Genomic DNA, 22262 nt, shown 5'->3' on the forward strand with positions numbered 1-22262 from the left:
ATCAAAATATAGACTATTGTATCCAATTGCTAATTTCAGTTTTTAGCATTGTCCTGAAATCACAACATTTAAATATGTTGTACTCGGGTGGTGTCTATAGACTATAATACCGTAGGCTGATAATCCGTTCTAATATCTGACCGCTTACTATTGGCAAAGGTTCTAAAGTCAGCTGTGCCGATACTGATTGGATTGCCTAAACTTAGAAATCGTGATCTGACAATTCTAGAACAGAATTTATCACAGTTATATCTAAATGCTGAAATTAAAGTCACAATAGAACAATAAAGATAAACGAAACTATATCATAAATACTCGGAATACAATTAATCCATCGATCAGATTAATTAACACTTTGATTGAAAAGACTACAAAAATCGAACCGACCATATCAATGGAGGTCTCGATCTAAGTTCATGAAGGTGTTAAAATTTTGTAACATCTATGACGAGTTTGTTATAGGTCGTACCTCTTTAGGTGGGACATCCGTAACTTACCTTATAATGACTGATATCCCTATGGTTTAAATTTGGCATGGTTGGAGCGTGTCATACCCCCTTCAATAAACATCGAGGAGGTTGAGCTCAGAGCAAGCACCTGTCATAAATCCACCCATAATGCCGTGTAATTGGCCGGTAACCAGAGACGCCAAATGAAGGGAAATAACTCTCATAGTAATTCGATTCTAGAGCAGAAGAAAAAAGGCTTGCTCTGAAAATTGGGTTAATTTGAATAACTTGAATTTGAGAGTAACATTTACAGATGCACATTTTGAAAGACAGTAAAACAAACACACAATTATTGATATTCACAGAAATCAATATAATATTCACTAATGATCGATATCCACAGAAATCAGCTTTACTAGTTTTCAGCAACACAGATGGTGCTTTCCGGAATTACCAAGCGGTTTACATATCAGCGCTTCATTATATGCACTGTTAGTAAGTGGGTTCGAGCCTTATAAATATTTTCAATTCACTTTTATCTAAGACATACATTTTAAAATTTGGTTGGCTATTTATTATAAATGGGTCGAGTTTCTGTAGGTAGGCTTGAAAGTATAAAAATATGTTTGTTTCTGATGTACTTTATCGTTCAGGCCTTTTCAAAGTTGGAGCTGACCTTTATGATATAACCAGGTATATTTTAAGAAATATGCCTAACAATCACAGAAGAATATCAACTTTCATTTTTTGTGAGGGTAATGTTTAAAAACAAAAGCATCTATTCAGCATACGTGGTTATATAGCTTCCGATAAACAAGCATCTTTCATATGCTGTAAATAGTGAGTATTTGAATACTAACCTGTGCTTGTACATTGCAGTAAATATGCTGAAAATATTGAGTATTTGAATACTAACCTGTGCTTGTACATTACAGTAAATATGCTATATATAGTCAGTATTTGAATACTAACCTGTGCTTGTACATTGCAGTAAATATGCTGTAAATAGTGAGTATTTGAATACAAACCTGTGCTTGTACATTGCAGTTGGATATAACTTTCTATACTAACTGAAACCACTGAAAAGTACCATACTGTAAACTGGGGTCCAGTACATGAAAAGTTTTATCGTTGATGTTTTGGCGGGGGACCAGACGTAACAACCCTTGGGGAAATAGTATTAAGGTTGCAAACACTCGAGGATCCCCATCTTTGCTAACTTCACCATCTTTCCCCTTGGGCTAAGTTCCACTTATCTATATTTTCTTTCGCAATTGCACATAATTCTTCATTCTCTTGTAACGCGCCTTTCAAGGTTATTCATAAAAAGAATTAAGGATATCCATAAATGGACTTAAGGATATCCAAAAATGGAATTAAGGATATCCATGAATCGATTTATAGGTAAAACTGTTTTTTATTATTGTTTTCTCAGTTTATGTTTCCAATGTACACAATTAACTGATAACAACAGATAAATAGAAAATAGATGTCTCCTTATTTTTGAATTATCGATACTCTGTTCATTGAAGAACATTTATCACAAAGATTCTTTTGATATGCAGACTGCTGTCTGAACTTTGCTGATTTACCTGACCTACATATAATATTTTAAAATAGCTGAGTATATCGACATCGTAAGTAACTTAATGCCTGTGTAACCGTTAAGATTTTCTGTTTTTCCCGGACGCTTAGTCCTCTTTTTGGAATACATTCATGTTTTATCATCACAACAAATAACCTATATTAGATATTATTGCTACCATCGCAGAAGAAAGAAATCAATATTTTAAAAATTTACAATGGCTTCTCATTTATCCGTATTTGATCTGATAAAATTGTTAAGATTTTCATCAAATAAATAATCATTTTTGTTTTGGAAAATCATTTATAAATTTCAATTTATTTCATGTCCTTCCCAGTTTTATTACAATGTTGTTGGATGTATCTTTCTATCTGAGAAAACGAGATGTCGTACTCTAAAAGCAGAATGAAGATTCCCGGTGCTTTGAATCCATTGAACGGCAGATAACAAGCAGTGACAGATTTACATTTTTGTTAGTTTCTGTCATTAAAGACATGCGTTTCTTTAATTTACTAGTTTCTACAGGTAGATTAAGAAGATATAATATTTTTAAGTTTGATGTTTATTTGTTCTTTTCTTTTTCAACAATTTTAGTTCTTAACATTCTTAGCAAAGCAATGTTTCTCGCTTTGTCGAGTGTCCCGCCAAAGCAAGTGTGTGCTAGTGGATGAGAATGTCACACAGGGACTTGGCACACATTCTCAGCCTGCGATTCATATAACCTGTATATGGACCATGGACTGGGATTTCGTGTCAAGTCCTCGTGGGGTGTCGTGTTGTGTACTAGTCATCGCACTGAAAACGCCCGTGGGTTGCCCCGCCGTCTTCCAACCCATAATCACTTATCAATTAAATTCAGATTTCAATCAATAAAGCAAAAAGTATCCGGAAAAAATTAGCTTTTAAACAGACTCGAACATTATGACGTTGATTGCCAGTTTTACTAGACTTTTATCCTGACAGTTTTACTAGACTTTTATCCCGCCAGTTTTACTAGACTTGTATCCCGCCAGTTTTACTAGGCTTTTATCACACACCCCAACCAGTTTTACTAGACTTTAATCCCGCCAGTTTTACAAGACTTTAATCCCGCCACTTTTACTAGACTTTTATCCCGCCAGTTTTACTAGGCTTTTATCACACACCCCAACCAGTTTTACTAGACTTTTATCCCGCCAGTTTTACTACACTTTTATCCCGCCAGTTTTACCAGGCTTTAATCACACACCCCAACCAGTTTTGCTAGACTTTTTTCCGCCAGTTTTACTAGACCTTTACCCCGCCAGTTTTACTAGACCTTTATCCCGCCAGTTTTACTAGACTTAAACCAGCCAGTTTTACTAGACTTTAATCCGTTAGTTTTACTAGACTTTAACCCCCCCCCCCCCCACCTCAGTTTTACTAGATTTTACACACACCCACCCCCAGTTTTACTAGACTTGTAGACTATATCCAGTCCGTTTATTATATACAGTGACGTCCTTTACTATAAAGACGCATGTTTCGTGAATCTTTAAACTTATCGTTACCGTTCTCTATTTAAAAAGGGAAGTAACTCGAGCCACTTTGTTACGCTCACTGGATTAATCTAGTGTAAAGCGATTGAAATTTTCACCGCATGCTTGAAAATCCTAACCGATAGGAAGAACCACCTGTATATCTCGTCGGCTGAAATGCCGAAAAGCAGTAATAAGATAAATAAATCTTACATATAGCTGCCAGCGTGAACACGGAGACATTCTTTTATTTGATTTAAACATATTTTATTGTATTAATATATACATTGGGATTGGGCACAAGTTGGCCAACTTATATTAAGCCCTTTTCTGAAAACTATTGTACAAACAAATATACAAGATGGCATGTTTAAGTGACAAAAGTATCAGAGAGAGAGAGAGAGAGAGAGAGAGAGAGAGAGAGAGAGAGGGGGGGGGGGAGGGAGAGAGAGAGAGAGAGAGAGAGAGAGAGAGAGAGAGAGAGAGAGAGAGCTAGCTAACAACACAATTGTAATATGACGTTTATAAAGATAATATAGTTAATATGGTCTCTCCAAGACAAGGACAACACCATGAACTGTTCACTGTACATTGCTTTCTTACTTTTCTAATGTTCATCACGTCCCGTGCTCATTTTTTTGGAAAAGAACACTAATAGATACACTTCTTTTAAGGCCTATCAAAATTTGTACACTAGTTTGTATATTCGTTCAACTTCAAAATTGTCAATCTTCATCTAAATATCATATAGAGTGCCTAAGTAATCCTAGTATATCAACAGTAAAATAAGCTAGGCCATAGTTTCAAATGTTATTTCTCAGAAACGGCAACCGTACCAGTTAAAACACGAGACGGACGCCGGACACCATGCCGGATTGGGCGACAGACTGACGCCGTGCCGAATTGAGCGACAGACGGACGCCGGACACCATGCCGAATTGGGCGACAAGTTATGATGGTTTTTTTTTTTACCAATTAGATTAAACGCACACCTGTTACAAAGACATACATTGAAATACATCATGATATGGTGGATGTCAGGTTTGTTGAAGACGCATCACATGCTACGTTGGAAGATAGGCTACCGTTTCATTGTAATAGCAGGATTCAGACACGCTCACTTCTCGTGTTCTGATGTTGACGTGTTGCGTCTGTTATTTATTCAATATTTATTCCCAATTCCATGGTAAACACAGCGTAAGAATTAATCTACATTTTGATAGAATATTTATCACGAAAAAGAATTAGCTGTCGCGTGTGTATCGTTTATAACCGCTAAAGGTACATCTTATCGATCTGATTGCGTTACTTTTATACAGGTAATTTTTTATATTACATTTCGGTCTGTAATAAGAAACATGCATGATGCTGGCGATACAATAAGCGGAATTTGGTCCAGGAGTACGCGTAATGTTTTCAGCAACAGTTCATAAATGTGTTTCTTTCTAAATTTTTTTAAACTAATGTAAACTACGAACTTTTATAAACCTGTAAGTCCCTGGTTCAACAAAAGCTGCCACCTTGTCAGCTTCTAAGTAATATTACCGCTAATTATTTAACCAAGGAAATATATGGAAAAGTAAAGATTTCACATGAAAAAAAACACTTGAATTTTCTTTCTCCCAGGGGCTATTGCTCTGTTTGACAACACATTACGCAATCTGACGCGATACCACTTTAGGGAATCCTGTTGGACGAGTACAAAGCGTTCTACGTCACTATTAAATCTCAAGGGTGGAGGTTTCCCATTTTGAGACCACCCCCGAAATTCACGGTCCGTTCAGGTAAACGCTTTGAAGACAGCGACAGGTGAGGGGATTTTAGTGAGGTGTTTTCACTTCGCCGACTTCAATCAAATCTGAAAATGGCGACGCCGAAGTCGCCAGCAAAATTTCGCTCTTGGAGTTCGATGGACTCTATCGACCCAGCTGACATTCGTCGACTCTATGACCCAGAATCATCGTCAAAGTCTTCGTCAGTGCGATGTGTGAGCACATGGATGTTTTCATTACTTATTCTGGGATCTTCGGTTTTATTTCTGATAGGTTTACTTGTAGGATACTACGTGAGGGAAAGCCAAAACTTCGATAATGATCACGGGAGTATAGCACATTGTTTTTACGGTGAAAGAAGCGATGGCTTTTCACCACAACAAGTAGACTCTGCACACGAGAATGTCATGTATCTACTTTCATCTGAGAATATCAACACATTACAAAGGTGAGTATTTAAATTTGACAGGTAATTAAAGTAAGGATTTGTTTATTTTCCGCTGTGAAATAGAGTTTCGATTTGGTCTATTCATTGGCTGTGATAAAATCTGTCATGTAACTTTTTAATGGATTTACGTTGAAGATTTTATTTAAAAATCAAAACAGTATAATAGCATTTTTTGTTACATTATATAATTTAAAAACAAGACAATAAATGGCTGTTTGCCTTTTGTTACTATCAATTTCATACTTTATTTTTGACATCATCAGTCATTTTGATATTAATGTTTTATTAAGAAAAACAGGAAAATAATTAGATAAATAGGAATGGAAATTAAAAGGTTTTGTTTTGCATGTCAGATATTTATTTATTTACTTTTTTTTGAAGATGAAAAAAATGAATGAAATATCAACAACAAGTATATAGACATTGCTGATATATGAAATGTGTGGTATTCATAATGATCCATTATATCTGTGGAATATTTTATATGACCATCATTAGAATGGCCTTATACCACATTCATACCTCAAAATGATGATACAGGTATCAGCAGAACTGTTCATGACGTTAAATATTAATACACCATGGTCAGGTGAGCTCTGCCTTTTGTCACCCCTGTCTGGATGACATCTGTCATGTGTTCTGTAACCACAGATATCCTGCTGACAGTGTCACCACAAACATAATGTCCCAAAATTTTTTGTGTCATCACCGGTCAATTTAAATCTGACCACTACAGTCTGCATGAGTAAAAAACACACATTATACATCTGGAAATCTCTTAATATTTGTTTTCTTTGTACAATTCACCTCTAAACCATGGACTTTGGTATACATAAGTTTGTGAACATATTCAAGTGAAAATATTCTCATCTGGATCATTTCTCGTTGAATGCATTTTAGGATTTGAAGAAAGTTTCCCTAATTAAAGATTCATATAATGCTTTAATATTTTAATAAAGTCAGATTAACGAAACATCTAGGAAACTAGAGATGTGTTATCTGTCTGGTATGAATCTGGGGCAATGTTTAGTCCAGGAGCTGATAGTACATGTACCACACTAATTTTTTATGAGGTAACACAAATTAATCCTTCCAAAAGATATCAGTGAATAAATACTACTTTAATATTATACAACAGTTTTTTCTTCGTTCATCATCAGCCTTTTCAATGCCCTGTGATAAGCCCATAATCTGGGGATAATCCCAAAGTGTGCCTCAACGGGATCCTTGGCCCCTGAAATTAAAATTTACCCCTCCATTGTTCAATTTCCTTTAAATTATTAAAGGATGGCTTCACTAATTTTTTACTTTGCCCTGAGCTTCTGTACGATTTTCAGTGTCAGAGGTAATGTATTGATATGGGCTTATTTTTCAGGTAAAATACATGAATAGTATAAAGACATACAAATATAGTGACACCACCTGTCAAAATTTTGTAAATAAAACCTTCAACAATTATATGAAAAAGTCTTCAACAAACCGTTAACAATTAAGATTTTTAAAGAAAAAGAAAAACTGGTTTGCCCACCTGCAGTCAATAAATCTAAACAACATGTAATTACTGGTAAAGGCAAGGATTGAAGTTTTGCACTCACTTATTCTTTGGTCAGGTTCGGATATAGTTACACAAGAGTGACAAATTGTGGCTGCCCCTCCTGTCGCTGGACAAAGGGAGGTGATATATAACTTGTACTCTGGACAATATCTAATCCTACCTGCTTATTACATGGTACAGATAATTCTAGCTGATGTCACTTTCGTTGTTGTATTTCTTTCACCTGGTTCGACTTGCTTGAACTTTATGACCAAAGTGTACTGATGCTACTGTAGATAAGTGATATATACCTTAACACAAACAAGATACCCTTGTTTAACAAAGTCAACAAAGTTGTAACTACTGAACAGTCTTAAATCAGTCGGTGTATCTACAGGTAATTCTGGTTTAAAGTTTTTAACCTTTAGTTTTTCATAATACTGATTAATTGTTAAAATGTTTGAAATCTCATCCAGATGAGCTATAATTTCTGTGTTTTCCACAAGCTAATGAAAAAGATGATACATGTACATCAAGCCTGACTACCTTATAAGCTGCATCTAAGAGTTAACTTCTGTAAACTTTAAAGGTGTTTTAAGCTTCTTTAGGGGGTTAAAACATCAAAGAAATTGATGAAGGGACATTCTTTATTATGATGGTGTCTTTTTATAAAAGAGTGAAGATTTGACAGAATTTTTTTCATGGAAGGTGTTAAAAGCTGTGTGCATCATTAGACAATTCTCCCTCAGGGATTTCAAAACAAGTTTTCCTCTTGATTGCCCAGAATCTGACAAAAGACACGCCCCTCTGTTGGTACAAAGAGCTTCACCTTTGATTGCTTACAAAAGGGGTCTGGCCCCTTAGTTTGGAATGAAACACAAAACGGACAGCTGTTGTTCCATAGTACTAACTCAACAAAGATGACTTTTGGGCTATCATATTGGGCACCACCAAAGCAACAAACATTGTTGAAGATGATAAAAATAGACCTGTTAAGTTTTCTTCTAAAGTTGACAGTAAAGGACTAAATATAATCATGTATTAGTACATAGTTAGGCATTAAGCTTCAATTATTTGTGGAATTGTTTAAAGTGTTGTTGGGACAAAGGAAAATTTCTTTCAGCTCATGCACTATGCAGTCTTACCGAGTTTCAAATCTTGGCTACCAATTAACATTTAATTTACTGTTATGTAATCTCTGAACACAAGCTTATCATATAAATTACAGGGTAGTGAGATAATAAACATTTAAATATTGTTTAACAAAAAACAGGTAACAAAGTAGATAGCTGACTGTGTTTGTCAGACAATATGACGATAGACACTGTAGTGAACAAAACAACACATCATAAAAATTTGGAAAAAAATTTAAAAATAAAAAAAAAAAAATTGGAATATTACTGAATGTGCTTTTTGAAAGGTGGAAGAAATCAATTTCCTCTAGGAAATATTCTTTGAAGTATTTGAGAACAATTATATGAAAACAAAGGTGGTAGTTTGGTGGACACGTTTTGTTGAAATAATTGTTAACATGGAATGTTCAGACTTGAAAATGAATGGAATGTTTATTATTTTCATTCTTGTATATTGGTAACATTGTTAAATATTTCTTTGTATTCACAATGCATAATAAATCCTCTCTTGGGTGAACTAATCTGCTACCCTTCCTAATCCTACCGACCAGAATCATTTCAATTGTGACCATTTTATAACTGATTGGTTTGTTTGAATGAAATGTAATTTGAAATTTTAACATAGCTTTGGAATGTACATGTGTTCATTTAATACACCAGTTGTGTATATGTTATAGCTGAAGTTAACCCCTTGATCAGGAGATATACATCACAGGTCATTGATAATGCAAATTATTGTTTTTGTTCGATTAAACAAGATTAATAAATGGCTATTATAATAGTAGTATTGATATTAATTAATGTTGGGCCATATCTCTTAATGGTTCCTGATTGGTTGATCAATGTCGATACTGGACTACTTTTTCATATTGTAAAAGTTAATGATTGTCATGAAATTTTTTCCTTTTTTCGTGCAAGAGGAATTGTTTTGGATAGCACACAAATTATAGTGATTTAACAAGAAAAATTCTTATCAATGATAAAAGGCACAACAATGAATATTGTAATAATTCATAGCTAATTTGATCCAGATAGTACTTCCACAGTGTTCTGTTAGGTAACACTGGTATATTTATGGCTCTAATTGTAAAGTTTTTCGAATCCGTATATTGATTTTTGGGATTCAAATATTTGAGGCTATGTGCACATGTCTGTACCTTGACTCATCAAAATTTAGAAAATGATGCTCTGGACCCACCAGAAAAAATCCTTCAAAAATGACTTCTTTTTGTTCAGAATCTCTAATAGGTCTCAATAATTGTCCCTAATTTTAACATTCATTGTTTTTGGTTATAGTTACTTACAAAATAATAACAGAAAATGAAATATTAATCAGTTGCCATGGAAACAATTTTCTAACAAATACTTTTCACTTATTGCAATGAAATATAAAAAAAGAAATGAAATGGAAAAAAAAAAATTGAAATAGTAAGGGGAGATAATCCTTTGTCAGAGGTGTATATATAGAGCTTTTGAAATTATATATGATTCACAAAGTGTAGTTTATAACCTTATTTCTTTAGAAGAATTGTAAATATTTAATCAGTTATGAAAATTTAGTATGGAACTTGATTAAATTTCATTTTGAGTATAACTATTATAAGATTTTTTCACCTGGTCCGTTACTGAAGCTTAAGAGGAAAGTACAGACATAATGTACATGCATGCAGTCAATGGAGATGGTGTTATTGAGCTGTGTAATAGAAAATAATCTCCATTTGTCACCGAAAAGATTGATCAATGTATGAATAGTACATGGATCTACACCAAAACACCTGGTCTATTAGGAATTTGTACATGTGTCAATAAAGATTGTTACTTTCTTTGTGGAGTCATTTGGTTACTGTAAAACTCCACCTGCTGACAGAGAGTTACACAGATCAGGCGGATATCTGTTTACTTAAACTTTACAAGGATTCACTGCATGTCCAGGCCCAATAAGGAGCCCTGCCCCTAAATCACAGTCTGGGCTCTAGTGCAGTCTGTCATTGAATTTTTTTATGGTGTTCTAGGTTTTCTTGTGTGTCTAGAGAGCACAATACAGTGTCTAGTGCAATATAGGAAGTCTGTTTTATGTTATAGCTGTATATAATTGTTTTGGCTAGATGTCCTTGTGTTAACCAAGTTTTCATCTCCATTCCAAAATATTTACAATATACCTTTAACCAGAGCTTAAGTACTTTAAAGTGATTTTTTTCCGAGGTATAACTTTAAAGACTTTCTGTCTGATTTTTAGGAAAGATCACTTTAAGCAATCTTTAATGCATAATTTATAGAAAACTTTGAAAAAAGATGAATCCAAATGTTAAATATAAAATGATCTCTGGCAGGAATCCTTGTGAAAAGAAATGACATACAAGTAATTTTCGTGATTTGCTGTTAAAATTGTATTACAGTTTATAAAAACTGCCATATTTATCAAACCCACATACACTATATTTATTGTTGTTCAGTCTGAGCTTTACCAACAAATACTATTTCAGTGTCCTCACATCTAACTGTGAGTCTGAGGAAGTCACATTACCGTGGTAGACAGAGCAGTTGACCCACACGACCTTGGGTGAAGATCCAGTGAATGTGGTTTGATGCTTTTCTATCTGCTGCACTTTCTGTTTCTTAGGTAGCGGAGGGACAGATCTAGAACATTTTGTGTTGTTGTCATGATTCTGTATTTGAGAAGACAAATTATCTGAATTGTTCTGGATGGCATGTGACGGGCCTTCCATTTTATTCGGGGAATGAGCAACCAGCTACTACAAAGAATCCCTACCTCAAAATGACCGTGGCCATTCTCAGGGAAATAAAACCTAGAAATCATTTTGAGTCGGAGGTAATATGTAGCTCCTGGACTTGTTCAGAGTACAAGTAGCTTCATTTCTGCCACACTTTCTGTTTCTTAGGTAGCGGAGGGACAGATCTAGAACATTTTGTGTTGTTGTCATGATTCTGTATTTGAGAAGACAAATTATCTGAATTGTTCTGGATGGCATGTGACGGGCCTTCCATTTTATTCAGGGAATGAGCAACCAGCTACTACAAAGAATCCCTACCTCAAAATGACCGTGGCCATTCTCAGGGAAATAAAACCTAGAAATCATTTTGAGTCGGAGGTAATATGTAGCTCCTGGACTTGTTCAGAGTACAAGTAGCTTCATTTCTGCCACACTTTCTGTTTCTTAGGTAGCGGAGGGACAGATCTAGAACATTTTGTGTTGTTGTCATGATTCTGTATTTGAGAAGACAAATTATCTGAATTGTTCTGGATGGCATGTGACGGGCCTTCCATTTTATTCAGGGAATGAGCAACCAGCTACTACAAAGAATCCCTACCTCAAAATGACCGTGGCCATTCTCAGGGAAATAAAACCTAGAAATCATTTTGAGTCGGAGGTAATATGTAGCTCCTGGACTTGTTCAGAGTACAAGTAGCTTCATTTCTGCCACACTTTCTGTTTCTTAGGTAGCGGAGGGACAGATCTAGAACATTTTGTGTTGTTGTCATGATTCTGTATTTGAGAAGACAAATTATCTGAATTGTTCTGGATGGCATGTGACGGGCCTTCCATTTTATTCAGGGAATGAGCAACCAGCTACTACAAAGAATCCCTACCTCAAAATGACCGTGGCCATTCTCAGGGAAATAAAACCTAGAAATCATTTTGAGTCAGAGGTAATATGTAACTCCTGGACTTGTTCAGAGTACAAGTCGGTTCATTTAAGGAATAGACGTATTGTAAATTACAAACACTTGTAAAATAAAGGAATTTATAATAGGAATACTTGTTTAATAAGAAACGTGCACAGGTAAAATAACAACATATAGATAACAAGCTCCCACAGAGTGAGAAAGTCATACACATACCTCAAAATTGTTCAAAGGTTATGTTAAGTAGTAAAATGTATTGAGAGAGGTATATGAGTAAATACATTGGAAATCTTAAACATCACTGTTGTAAAAACCTCAAATGAAAAATCCACAAGAAGTACAGGTGTAAAGAGTGATCACTCAATGGACTGGGTCTATACTCAAGTCTAAACATTGGTTTAACCGTGAATGGACTGTGATCTTCAGATTTGAGTTTATTTATGTAGGTGATTGGTGAGTTTGTACGTCTGAAGGACATGGTTTGATGAACCTTATAAAACATCAATATTAGGTTACATGTTTTTTTTAAAGTTTGTTTGATGACAAAAATGTGAATCATTATATGTAATAAAGTATTAGAAAACAGGTACCAGCCTCATCTGTCAATACACCCATACTTATAATGTGGGCGTATTGAGAGACGGGGCGGGTACCTGTGATTAGAACTGAGGTTATGCTATATATTGTGTCATTATCTTTGATATGTACATAACTTATAGAAACTGCAGGTCTACACCCAGTTCATGTTTGAATCTGTAAATTTATATATTGAAATTGACTCTGCACTAATTTCATAAAGATGTTGTTGTTCTATACACCAAATTGAGCCAACCATCATCAGTACAATCTGCCATCCTTCCTTAAGCAGTTCTCATTATGGATATTTCTTGAGAAGTTACTGGATGGATCTTTCTCAAAGTTCATATGTAGGATTTCTTGAACCTTAGTTGTACCCATTTGATCTTGGGACTGATTAGAAAACAAAATTGCTACCAGCTTGTGGCCATCTTGTATTTTAACTATGAAAGATTGTTATCACTATTTTTTTTTTCGAGAAGTACGAGAGGTATCTTTGTCAAAGTTCTTTTATAGGTTCCATTTGATCCCAAGTTGTGCCAGTTTGATTTTGGAAGCAACTAAGAAAAATAAAATGACTGACAGCCTGTGGTCATCTCTTATTTTGTAAGATGAGAGTTTGTTATTGTGTTGCCTGCAGAGCTGGCGGACACTTAGTGATCACTTTGTCTGTCGTCACATCGTCACGAAGGGTGCAGATTAAGTTTAATTTCAGGCTGTCTGTGACCCTTCTTGGCAGAGTTATGCCCCTTTGAACTTAGAAAATTCTCATGGAATATTGTTTTCTGGACTTTTTTGGGTTATGCTTTGAGTTATAGAAATGAAATTCAGTATATGGCTTCTTGTTGGAAGGGTACAGATTAGTTTTGACATCCAGTTCTGAGGAACTCTTGTTGGTATTTCTATATCAGTACCGGATGAATGTCCCCTTGGTCCTTTTGTTTGAGTGACCTTTCTGTTTTGAGCATAGTCAGGAAAAAAGTAACCAACAAGTGACCACCTTAAATTTTAAAAATTGAAACCTCATTAGTATACGGATCTTTATCAAATTTCATATGTATTTAGCCAAGTCCCCTGGTCCCCTGTATTGCAATGTCGGTATTGGGCTAAGATGGGCAACGTTAATACATTTTACTTGTGGGTTCTGTGGTCCCTAGCCTGTTGTGCATTGTCCTATTGCAAAATAATCAGAAAAAACAAAATGGCCAAAAGGTGATCGTCTTGGATTTGACAATTAATCAACCTATTTATTTTTTTTGAGAGATATTCTCTTTCTTCATTTGATTAGATATGAATAAAGGGGCTAATCAGAGAAAAGATAGGAAAGCTGAGGGCTCAACTGTTAAGGAAAAATAAAGACTATAAATACAATAGTAAGTGCGAAGGTCCTTCGATGATCTAGATCTCTTGGTCTTGAAATCACCGCAGTATTTGATGGCATACTATATTTTGATTTGGACTTAAAATTAACACTTGGGCAGAGTGTGTTCACCCTTCTGACCTCATGGAGGTTAGACCTTGGTATACAGCAGGTTGAATCCCTTTTTACCAACAGGAGAAAATTTACTTCTGTTTCCCCAAAATCAGCCCCTCCCTGTCTTCCGAAGTGTGCATGGGTAGATCAGACCCTTATAACTAATGGTTTATTTAAAACTGATGAGTCACTAAAGAAAATTCTCAAGCAATATTTGGAGTCTTTTTTTGCTACAAATTTATGCATCCAACTGGGCACAACTTTATTAATTATACATACAACTCAGCAGTTTTATCAGAAAAAATGACTAAAAAACCCAGCAAGTGGCAAATTCCAGCCATTGTACATATGTACATATCCATTTTCATTATTACACCAACAGGTAAAAAGATAAATGTCCAAGTCTTGTTTCTGAAAATTGTAATATATCAAATATGCATGCTTTAACTGCCAATAATCTGAACACAACCTATAATCGGTCAGGACAAACAATCATGTTTTTAACGAGTTATATACATGCAATTTGAAATTCTAGCCATTTGACATTTATCTGAATCTCACCTGTAGCTGTTAAGATGAAAAAGTGGTGTATATCTGATACACTTAGGTGTCATTATAATAATCACTTAAGTGGTTCTGCATTCTGTAGGCCTGTATCCACCTGTAACTCTATATAGGTAACTTTAGAAAAAATAATGTGAAAATTAATTATGGTTATCATGTGAACAGCATAGCCATGAAATATACATCCAAATGCCATAAACTGTGAAAAAAATTTGCAGGGATTTTAAAATTTCAAATTAATTACAAGCTCAAGGAAAGAAGGAGGTTCACGTAATTGGTGTAAAAGATTTTATCTGCTGACATTTGGGAGTAGATAGCTTTAAGTCTTTATTGTCTTGTTCTGATATTTTATCTTGCCTTGTGAGGAACATGTGTATTGATGTAACGGAACATTTGTCTGAGCTTGTCAGTATAATTTACAAGAATTTTTCTCAAGTACGCTGACCGAGCTAACAGCATGAGAATAATTTGTCTAAATTTCTTCTTTTTATACCAATTAAAATATCAATATATGACTAATATGATAGTTTTTTTCTCTGATTGGCTTTCATAGGTATTTGGTTATAAGATTACTTCATATTCTTTTACTTTTTTACATTTAGTCCTATATCATAAACTACTGGATAATGACTTAATATGTGTGGTTGTCTGTCCTTTATATAATACATCCAGTCTCAATAGCATTCTGAAATACACATTGTTTTGAGGCGCCAATGTCATTTTATTGTACAGATATATTTGATCAATGGAAACAGAGGAGACATTGTTTTATATAGTGTTAGCTAGCTCCAAATTACTCTTTGATGTGTAAAGTTGTATTTGGATGAAGACAACCTAATGGTATTTGGTTGTCTGTCACATATATAGTCCTTGAAACAGATGTAGTATTCCTATAATAGGACAATATTGTTAGAATCTTATCGGCTTACTGGCATTTATATATTGTGGTTTACTAGATAAGTCATTAATTGATCATATTGTTCTATGATCTGCTGAGAGTGTGATGCGCCATGCAAATCATTATTTATTTGTTGGCGAGATCTTAGAAAGTATATACATCCGTCCTTGTCTAAGTAAAACGTGTTTAATGTGTCTGATGTAGAGAGTATTTATTGATACTGGTAATACAATGGACACTGTGTGTTTATCTTGATATCTTTACTTGCATGCGTTAAAATAGGTACAGGATTACGGTGTTATATACATAGTGCATCAATAGAATTAAGGAAAGGTTACTCTGACGGTAAAAACACATGAGAACCAACACTAGGATCAGTTTTCGGACTTTCTGAGGCATCTAAACACAAAAATAAGTTGAGAAAGGAACCTGATTGAAATATGAGAAACTTTTTAATAAAAAATAAGAAATGTAATGTATTTATCAGCAATATATCCTCATTCCTATCTATTCTTCTTTGTAATATTATAAACCATAGCTATTTCATTGTTCTGTACTTAGGTGTGCATGTATCACTGAACATTGTCAGGAGATGAAATTTTTGTGATTTGTTTTAAAACGATCAAATGATATTTCAGTGAATTAAACCTGAATTTAAAAGGACATTGAATACAAGCATTTGATAACTTCACTGACTGAATTTTTGCAGTTTTATTAATGTATGGAGAAATAGTGAAAATAACGGGCTACAGATAAGCCCGCCCCAGACTTAGAGTAAAATTAGTAACATCATGGATTTCATACTTCTATGTGGAAACATTACTTTGGAGTTTTGCATTTTGTTATGGGAATATAATATTAGTGATGTTTTATCCTGGATCCTAATTTCATGTATCCTGTGTTTAAATTTTGATAGTTTTGTCGTCCATGTACTGAGGTAGGTGATAACACTGTACCAGTGTAGAAACTATATACTGCCTTGAAGGGTTATTCACGGTTATTCACAGATTTGCATACATATACATACAAGACCTAATCTAAGTAAACCATACTCTACCTACTGGTATAAGACCTGTAACAATGTATGCAAGTACATGTACATGTATCCACTGGTTCTGTACTTGTAAGTGTCTGCAGGGTCAATTTTTGTTCCCCAAAAAAATTTAGATTGAAATAAGTTGTTTTTGGTTTATAATGATATGCTTTTCTTAAAATCTTTTATATAACCTACATTTCTGTGTTACCCTGAGTCAGAAATTTCAGTAAGCAGTTAAATGTATTATCGAAAATACTGTATTTGAATTTTGTTGCACTTGCTAATTCATCAGATACCATATTAGTGTAAAGAGTTTGCAAAATAACCCTATTAACATCCATCTGAAAGATCCATTTCTAAATATTTTCATATGGTTTCATTTGCATCATTCCATTAAAGATGTAATACAAAAACATTGAGATCTGAATAATAAATACATTTAGTTAAAGTTTAGCTTAATAGGTATCCCATGTACTATTAATATTATCATCTAGAGTGGTTGACAGATGTCAGTGCTCTGGTGATGTCATATCATCTACACCATTTCGTCTTACTTTTAAATAAAAATTTTACCAGTATTAAATCCAAATTCATTACTATGTTTCTCTTTTTTGAAATTCTGAGGTAGATTAAAAACCAATAATGCTGAACAAGTCCCCCTCTAACCAAGTCTATTGAAAAATGGTAGCAATAAACTTGGTCCCTCGGACGATGCGAACCATGGTTTGATACGACACTTATTACAATATATAGTATTTTTTTAGAATTTTATTTTTAGAATTTAGTCTTTATACAGCCTACACTCACTTATCAAAATATTACAGTGTCCTGGTCTGTAGTAACTTTATATGTATAATAGCAGAAGTAATAACAACATTGAAGAGAAAATTCTTTGTTGAACTTCATTTATCTAAACACATATTATATATAGCTTTATAATATATGTATAATTGTGTGTACAATCCTTTAAAAGAGGTCCTGAATTACATTAATAGATACACTGAAAGCCTTTTATGTATGTGTTGCTATGTTAAAATTGGCAGTCTATTGCAAACTTAAACTGCAAGATTCAACAAAGGACTAAAATTGTTATTGCAAATTTTTTCGCATAAGAGGAAAATTTTATGAGATTTGCCGACAATTTTATCGGGTCATAACTGACTGATCAAAACCTACACAAATAGGGGACTTTGATATTAATGGTTGAGCGGTCAACAGGAATAATATTGGTACACATGATTTGGCATTTAAAAACCTACGTGTGTTGTAGAATGTTTTGAGATGGCCCCCGATCTTTTGTGTCTCAGCTTGTTGTATCAGTGACGGAATACAATAATTTGCAGAAAACAAAATTGGCGATAAGAGGATAATCACGTGGAGAAAATCATATCATCATTATATTTTGTATTTATTGTGTTGATCATTTGTGTTCGGAAGTAATGAATGTTTTTTAAAATATAATAATTGGTGGGCCTTCTAGTTGGTATAGAAATGAATACAAATATTGACATGAATTATACAAAGTTATTTTAATTTTGACACTAGAACTAAGTGGAACCACTTGTTCTTCTATTCAAAAGAACCTGTGGAAAATTCAACCACCAATTATCCAGGTGAACGCTATTGTAATTGCAAAATATTTTAAAATAAATTTTCATTTAAATTTTCTTTTTTATTTCTTGAAAAATTGCCCCAAAACAACATGTGTCATTAAACTTGCAGAAAAGACCCATCACATCATGTATGGAAATGAATTAGAATAATTTTTTGTATAGTGCATATTTAATAGAACTATTGGTTGGATAATTTGTGCTTTATACATGTACACACCCTGGTCAAGTCCCTTCCTTGAATCAAATTACAGTCGTTGTCTTGCTGTGGTGTGTATCATAGCAATTATCACGAAACTATATTTAATAAATTATTTATACAAATTTGAACGGAAACTGTTTAGAGGAAGTTAATTTGTCTCAAAATTGAGGAAATTAGTCATAAGCTATTTACATATTAATGTATGGGATACCATGTCATAGTAGGATTGAAAGATTTGGGAATTTTAGGATGGGTAGAATCAAGGATACAAAAGATCTCATTTGTTTAGTCAAAAGCAATGAACAAGATGAACATGTAATTGGTATTGCTTATTATAAGAGGGTGGTTGGGTGGCACAGTGGTAACACACTCGCCTTTCACCTAGCCATTCGGGGTTCGATTCTCGGAATGGATGTGAAAAGGTATGGGGTCACCTGCCCGACCACATGGTTATTCCCTGGGTACTCCGGTTGCCTCCCACACTAAGACCCCTTGCACACTTCCATCCGAGCCAACAAGTGTGATTTATATAAGTTGGAAAAACTTGTTTTGCAATTGTTGTAAATTATATAAAGTTTATTATTACTATTATTGCTTATTACATGCTGAAATTAAGATTTCAATTTGTTTAATGAAATCTGTATATTTCCTTCAATATTGTCTGAATGAAGTTATTGGGACCTATTATTGGGAAATAAATGTTAATGCCATCAGAATTCAGAAGTTTAAAACTTTTGAGAGTCATTTGACTTATGATGGGTAATTAAATAATTGTATTAATATTTAATTAATATGTAGAACAAAGTATATCATTCAGGAAGTCCGAGGATTAATAAATAGAGCTTTGTGGAACATTTCAGTGGTCTGTGTATTAATTCGTAGAACTTTGTGGGACACTTATGAATCCTGAGGATTAATATGTAGCTATATAGGGGCTGTAGGCCATTTATGAATCCTGAGGATTAATATGTAGCTATATAGGGGCTGTAGGCCATTTATGAATTCTGAGGATTAATATGTAGCTATATAGGGGCTGTAGGCCATTTATGAATTCTGAGGATTAATATGTAGCTATATAGGGGCTGTAGGCCATTTATGAAGTCTGAGGATTAATATGTAGCTATATAGGGGCTGTAGGCCATTTATGAAGTCTGATAATTAATATGTAGCTATATAGGGGCTGTAGGCAATTTATGAATTCTGAGGATTAATATGTAGGCCATTTATGAAGTCTGAGGATTAATATGTAGCTATATAGGGCCTGTAGGCCACTTATGAAGTCTGATAATTAATATGTAGCTATATAGGGGCTGTAGGCCATTTATGAATTCTGAGGATTAATATGTAGCTATATAAGGGCTGTAGGCCATTTATGACTTCTGAGGATTAATATGTAGCTATATAGGATTAATATGTAGCTATATAGGGGCTGTAGGCCATTTATGAAGTCTGATAATTAATATGTAGCTATATAGGGGCTGTAGGCCATTTATGAATTCTGAGGATTAATATGTAGCTATATAGGGGCTGTAGGCCACTTATGAAGTCTGAGAATTAATATGTAGCTATATAGGGGCTGTAGGCCATTTATGAATTCTGAGAATTAATATGTAGCTATATAGGGGCTGTAGGCTATTTATGAAGTCTGAGGATTAATATGTAGCTATATAGGGGCTGTAGGCTATTTATGAAGTCTGAGGATTAATATGTAGCTATATAGGGGCTGTAGGCTATTTATGAAGTCTGATAATTAATATGTAGCTATATAGGGGCTGTAGGCTATTTATGAAGTCTGAGGATTAATATGTAGCTATATAGGGGCTGTAGGCCACTTATGAAGTCTGAGAATTAATATGTAGCTATATAGGGGCTGTAGGCTATTTATGACTTCTGAGGATTAATATGTAGCTATATAGGGGCTGTAGGCTATTTATGAAGTCTGATAATTAATATGTAGCTATATAGGGGCTGTAGGCCATTTATGAAGTCTGAGAATTAATATGTAGAGGTATGTAGGCTATATATGACGTCTGATGATTAATATGTAGGACACTTGACGCTTGTTAAAGATGTCAAATTCAAAAGGGTACTAGTTGGGCTGTACTGTTTAACAAAATTAATATTCAGAACTCGGTGGGTAAGTTTAGATTTCAGAATGATTGTATGGAACCCTGTGGGTGTTTAATGTTAACGTATAGAATCTTTTTGTTGTAAGAATTAACAATGTTGAAAAAATTTTGTTCAGTATATTGTACCATGGTAAAGTATTGTAATGGTGTCTGGAATCTTGTGTTGTTCAATGGTATTTACACTTTATTATCATAATCATCTGTTTATTTATGAGGTTCAGATCATATAACACAGCCAGTAAACACAAGCATTAGATATTTAAAATCTGACCTTGGCCTGTCAAACAACCAAAGAAGTTTACAAACTATTTTTGAATACAAATTAAAGAAGATTGATGATTTTTATCAACGTAAAGAAAAAACTCAATTTACAAACTTTTCATATGTGAAATTTGAGCTACTTTCATAAAGCGTGCTTTCCACTTTTACAAATTATGTTTTAAAGCAGTGAAAATGTTTTAAAATTTTACTGATAAAAAGATAAAAGAAATTCACTTACAAAAATATCAGATTTCATGTTTTCAGAAATTAGTCTTCATGAAATGGAGAGTAAGATTTAAAACTTTACCAATGACTGCATCAGGCCAAGCTTTGAATAATTACCATATACATCACACATACATATATCTATGGTGTGGAGTTTTATTCACTATACACATTATGTTAGAGTAAAAATACAGAAAGTCAACAATGATTGAAATTGATAATTTTATTCTAACATTTCAAATTGCACAGGTGCACAAAAGAAGTAGGTATGATATGTGTTTAGTCTCAAAAGAATTGTAAAACAATTGTATATATTACAGGAATGTGCCTTGATGACAAATTCTGCAGGTATAGATACCTGTGGAAGATCATATTACTAGGTTGTACTTTCAAACATCCAATTGAAAAATACTCCATATTTTCATACTGATAATAATTGTCATATGTACACCATGTTACTAAAACAATGTTGTGTGGTGTAATATGATAAATGAGATTTAAAATAAAGATAATTCTTTTAAAACCTTCCTGCTGTTGTGATTTTGATCTATGGTCCTGAGCATCCTTGGGTGAAGGGACTCAATTTTCCACAGGTTTTCTTTATGTTTTTAAGAACATGTATATTAGTTCGGAGTTCAAAACATTGTATCTCACACTTTGTTATGAACAGGTGTCAGTTTTGTATTTTTTCAACTCAAAAGGGTGGCTTCGAATTTACATAGAAGTTGACTGCAGTAGATACAGAGTTATGGCCCTTTATTAGTTTTTGATACAGGAGGTTTCTATATATAAGAAAACATTGACAGGATTGCCATACTCTGCCTTGTGTATAGTTGTTAACAGTTAAAAGAAAAGTATGCAGTATTACAGGAATGCAAGAATGGATTATTGTGAAGTGGATATATAATTGGTGAAGTCCTTAACCTTTTACCTGTTAATAAGCTGGGATCCATCCATATTTGTCGCTCTTAATAGAAAAATTACAAGTAAATACTATTTAATTCTCCTGCGACATAATATAGGTATATTGAGTTTCCCAGCCAGGTGCAGTATAGATATGGTATAACCTTCCAAATGTGTATCTTTTCAGCATAGTAACCAAAAAATTTTAGTTTCACATTGCTTAACATGACCTATTTCTCCGTGTGAAGTGTGAAGAAGAGTGCATATGTTTAGATGTTCCCTATGCTAGTGTAAATCTCATATAGTAGTGCAGAGCTCAGA

The 22262-nt window shown here is 34.0% G+C and overlaps 1 protein-coding gene across 1 annotated transcript in view; it reads left to right on the top strand.

The window, feature by feature from the left end:
- Positions 1 to 5394: 5394 nt before the first annotated feature.
- Positions 5395 to 22262, top strand: part of LOC132546693 (aminopeptidase NAALADL1-like) — a 39378-nt gene continuing 22510 nt past the window's right edge. The window contains 1 exon segment of the mRNA XM_060210412.1: positions 5395 to 5754. Within this exon segment, the coding sequence (XP_060066395.1) occupies positions 5395 to 5754 (360 nt within the window).

The sequence above is a fragment of the Ylistrum balloti genome, unplaced genomic scaffold (genome assembly GCF_031769215.1).
Source record: "Ylistrum balloti isolate Yb309-2 unplaced genomic scaffold, AGI_CSIRO_Ybal_v1 Utg369906, whole genome shotgun sequence".
In the NCBI taxonomy this organism is placed as follows: Eukaryota; Metazoa; Mollusca; class Bivalvia; order Pectinida; family Pectinidae; genus Ylistrum; species Ylistrum balloti.